The sequence below is a fragment of the Echinops telfairi genome, unplaced genomic scaffold (assembly GCF_000313985.2).
Source record: "Echinops telfairi isolate 266 unplaced genomic scaffold, ASM31398v2 ScPeMD7_63;HRSCAF=240, whole genome shotgun sequence".
NCBI lineage: Eukaryota > Metazoa > Chordata > Mammalia > Afrosoricida > Tenrecidae > Echinops > Echinops telfairi.
Window position 1 is genome coordinate 144019 of NW_022103961.1, and position 4623 is coordinate 148641.

The 4623-nt window shown below is 40.3% G+C and overlaps 1 protein-coding gene across 1 annotated transcript; it reads left to right on the forward strand.

The window, feature by feature from the left end:
• The first annotated feature begins 757 nt into the window (after nt 1-757).
• LOC101644758 (10 kDa heat shock protein, mitochondrial-like) lies at nt 758-1063 on the forward strand. Its single transcript, XM_045291165.1, has one exon. It carries the CDS (start codon nt 758-760, stop codon nt 1061-1063), a length of 306 nt encoding a protein of 101 aa, XP_045147100.1.
• The last annotated feature ends 3560 nt before the right edge of the window (nt 1064-4623 follow it).

Below are 4623 nucleotides of genomic sequence, written 5' to 3' on the forward strand. Positions count from 1 at the left end.
AGCAAGAACCAATGGTGCTGAAGAAAGAAATTTAAACTACATTTCAAGCATTAGCCAAAAACAAGGCTCTAGGTATTGATGGAATGAATACCAACTGAAATATTTCAATAAGTTGATGAAGCACTGGAAGCACTCACTCTTCTATTCCTAGAAATCTGGATGACACCTACTTGGCCAACTGACTAGAAGAAATGCATATTTGTGCCCATTCCAAAGAAAGGTGACCCAACAGAATAACCAAATTATGAGACCATATCATTGAAGATCACATGCAAGTAAAATATTGCTTAAGATCATCATCTAATAATGGTTGCAACTGTACACTTACAAGGAGTTGCCTGAGGTTCAGGCCAGATTCCAAAGAGGAAGCAGAACAAGAGATTCTATTGCTTATGTCAGATGGATCTTGGCTCAAAATAGATATCAGAAAGATGTTTATTTGTGTTTTGCTGACACGCTACGGTATTCCATTGTGTATACCATAACAAATTAGAGATAGCTTTGAGAAGAATGAGAATCCCAGAACACTATTATTTGTGCTTATGCAGAACCTGTACATGGATCAAGAAAGAATTATGTGAATAGAACCAGGACATCTGCATGGTTTATAAATCAGGAAAGGTGTGTGTCTGGGTTGTATCTTTTCAGCATACTTATTAAATCTGTATGCAATGCAAATAATAAGAGCAGGTTTATAAGAAAAATGTGGGCAGCGGCGTAGTGTGAGAGGAGTACTTGCTACAGCCACCTAAGCATCATGGCAGGACAGGCATTTCGAAAGTTTCTCCCCCTCTTTGACCAAGTATTAGTGGAAAGGAGTGCCTCTGAAACTTTAACTAAAGGAGGCATGATGCTTCCAGAAAAATCTCAAGGAAAACTCCTGCAAGCAACAGTAGTAGCTGCTGTGTCTGGCTTGAAAGGAAAGGGTGGAAAGATTGAACCAGTGAGTGTGAAAGTTGGAGATAAAGTTCTCCCTGAATATGGAGGCACCAAAGTAGTTGTAGATGATGAGAATGATTTCTTATTTCGAGCTGGTGACATTCTTGCGAAGTATGTGGACTAGAGGAAACCACTGTTGACATGGCATCATGTGAAGCTGCCAGTCCCACTGACGTTCTGAAATCAGTCATCATGCAAATAATCTCCGTCTCTCTTGTATAATAAACTCATGATTTGCGGTGTCACTAAAATTTCATTTCTTTGTTTTAAAACATTTCCAAATAAAAATATTCAAACAAAAAAATGTGGAATCAGGATTGGAGGAATGTTTATTAACAACCTGTGATATGCAGACAACACAACTTTGCTGCCTGAAAGTTGTGATGAGAACTTAAAGCACTTGCTGATAAAGATTACGGACATCAGCCTTCAATATAGATTACAATTTAATGTAAAGAAGATCAAAGTCCTCACAATTAGACCAGAGGGTAACATCATGATAAATGGAGACAAGATTGAAGTTGTCAAGAATTTTGTCTTGTTTGGATCCACTATCAATGCACATGGAAGCAGCAGTCAGGAGATCAGAGGGTGCATTGCATTGTGTAAACCTGCTGAATAAGACTTCTTTAAAGTGTTGAAAAGCAAGGATGTTATGTTTTTTCTTACAGTTTTATCGGCCCTTAATACACACATCACACAATTCAACAGTTAAATCACATCAAAATCACATTACAATCATTACCACAATCAATACCACAATCAGTTTTAGAAAATGTTCTTGTCTGAGCCTTCCCCCACCATGGTTTAATCACTTTTTAAATGAGTTGTTTAATAATCAGTTCTAGAGTGCTCCTTGCCCCCTCACATATATTGTTTGTTCCCTCAACCCCCACACCCTCCCTAACCTCCCACCTCTTACCCCTACCTCTCCTATAAACCCTTGCACAGTTCTTAACTCTATGCCTCTACTTCTGTGCTTCGTAAACTGGAAAACCCAACAGAAAAAGTAAAAAACAGAGAAAATAAAGTGGTAAAGATAAAATAATACCTACACCTAGAAGAATCTCATGGGGATCTGCCAGCGGCTTAATCAGACTAGAAACTCTGCAGATGGGTTTTGGGCTCCCACTGTCCTCCAAAATCTACAAACCAGGTGTTTGCAATTTAGGCTCTGATACTTTTCCCTTTGTCATATTTGAGTTTTGTTATGGTCATCTTTGATCACACAAGCTGGAATGCTTCTTCCATGTGGACTTAGTTGACTTCTAGTTTAGATGGCTGCTTGTTTGAATACAAGCCTTTAAGACTCCAGACACTATTCCAATTGATAGCAGGGCACCATCTGGTTTTTTCATCACCTTTTTTTTTTTCTTCATCACCTTCTGCTGTAGCAGCAAGGATGTTACTTTGAGAATAATGTGCTCGTGCCTTGAGCCACAATATTTTCAATTACCGCATATGTATGTGAAAGTTGAACAATGAGTAAGGAAGACTGACTGCATTTGAATTGGTGCCTTTGCATTCTGGTCCTGGCTAAGAATATTGAAAATGCCATGGTCTTCCATAAGGACCAATATACCTGTCTCAGAAGAGTTTAAGCCACAATGCTTCTTCGAGGCAAGCCTGGTGAGACTTCGTTTCATGTACTTTAGACATGTTATCAGGAGAGACCAGTCCCTGGAGATGATACCATGTGTGGTAAAATAGTAGGGCACTGAAAAAGAGAAAGACCTTTGACAAGATGGAATGACACAGTGGCTACAACAATGGGCTCAGGCAAAGGAACAATTGTGAGATGGTGCAGGGCTGGGCAGTGTTTTGTTCTGTTGTGTATAGCGTCACTATGAGTTGGCACCAACTCGATGGCACCCAACAACAACAACAACTTGATTAAATAGCTCGAGAGCAGCCATCTAACATACAATTACTAGTCTCTTTCCATCTGGAGCAAAGGCTAGTAAGTAAGCCCAAAGCAAACCAAATTCAACTGTCCTTGCATTGATTCCAAAACAGATTCTAGAGGACTGAGTTAGACTGCCGGTCTTGTGGGTTTCTGAGACTGTGAATCTGTACAGGAGAAGATCAAAAAACCAAACTCACTGCCATCAAGTCAAGTGTCTCGTGTGGATTTCAGACACTAACTCTTTACAGGAGTAGAAAGTCACTCACCTTTCTTTCGTATAGCGGCTGTTGTTTTCGAACTGCTAACATCGAGATTACCAGCCCAATGTATAACCTACAGCACCCTGGCTTCCCAAGTAAAGAACACCAAATTCACTGCTGTCAAACACACTAGGACTCTTAGTAACTGTAGAAAAAAGGTAAATCACTACTTAGGGTTTCCAAGTCGGTAAATCTTGATGGGAGCAAACAGTCCTATCTTCAGAGCAGCTGGTAGGTTTGAACCACATGACCTTGTGATTAGCAGGCTCAATGCTTAGCTCACTACACCAAACGGGCTCCTTAAAGAAAGCCAAAAACTCAAGGACACTTAGTCCAAGAGGATAAGCGAACATACAAACCACAGCCCCCTAAGCCTCAGACACAAATAGACTGTTACTACTGCTCTGAATAGAATCACAACAGAAGGTCTTGTATAACAGAATTCAAATTCACACAAAAAAGATCATATTCATTACCTTGATAAACATTGGTGGGACTTCTGGGACAAAACCCTTTAGACATCCTGCAAACTTAGAAGTGAGACCAGCCCTGAAGATTATCTAATATAGGTGGGTCTATAAAGTGAACAAGAGTGTCTGAGTAAGGTGATCCTCAGAACATTCAACTATACAAGACCAAAAGAGCATTTGCTCTAAAGCAAGCAATGTCATAGAAACGATTTAGATCTAAATTGTTGAATGGGAAACTAATTTTCTTTGCAAACTTTTACCTAAGCTATAATATTCAATATTTTTAATTGCCAAGAATATGTTCTACAACCAGGTAATTAAAGAACCAGTATGTGAAATTTGTCCCTATGAAATATGCACCTGTATCCAAGTCCAATTCCCTAGAGTCATTTTCAACTCATAGAGACTCTATAAAACAGTATAAAACTGACCCCTAAGGCTTTCCAAGCTGCAAATCTTTAAGGCAGTGTGTTCACCAACCAGCCTTTCGGTTACGTCCTTTAACCACAAGCCTCCTATTTTTAAGTCTGCTTTATTTTAATGCATATTAAGTATGCATTCATTAATGCATTCATCTTCTATTCGATAGGTGAAAGCATGGCTTCAGGACTTTAGAGTAATTCCCTCCTTCGACTGATCCTTGAGATTGACTTCAGACACTACGAGTCATCTGCAACTGGACAAGGTTCCCCCCACTCCAACCACGAAAATGTAGTGTACCCATCCTTTCCCCTTGACACTGTGGACCCATTAACCCTGCTCCAAAGGTCCAGCATTCCTGAGCAAGGAATATCATTTCTGACAAATGGCTACCCAAGGAGAACAAGAATCGCTGAAGTGAGAAATGGGGTTGCCAGTAAGCTTCCACACATTACAAACCAGTAAGCAGGATGCTGGCTCATGTGCTCGGGTTTAGGTCCAACACAAAAGAAAAGAGCCAGACAAATAACACAACACTCAGGGTTTGGAGCCTGCCACTGCTAAGCACCCATCCTGTCCATGTCCAGGAGTCTCTCCTGTGGTTTCCCTACCCCCTCCCTGTTTTCCC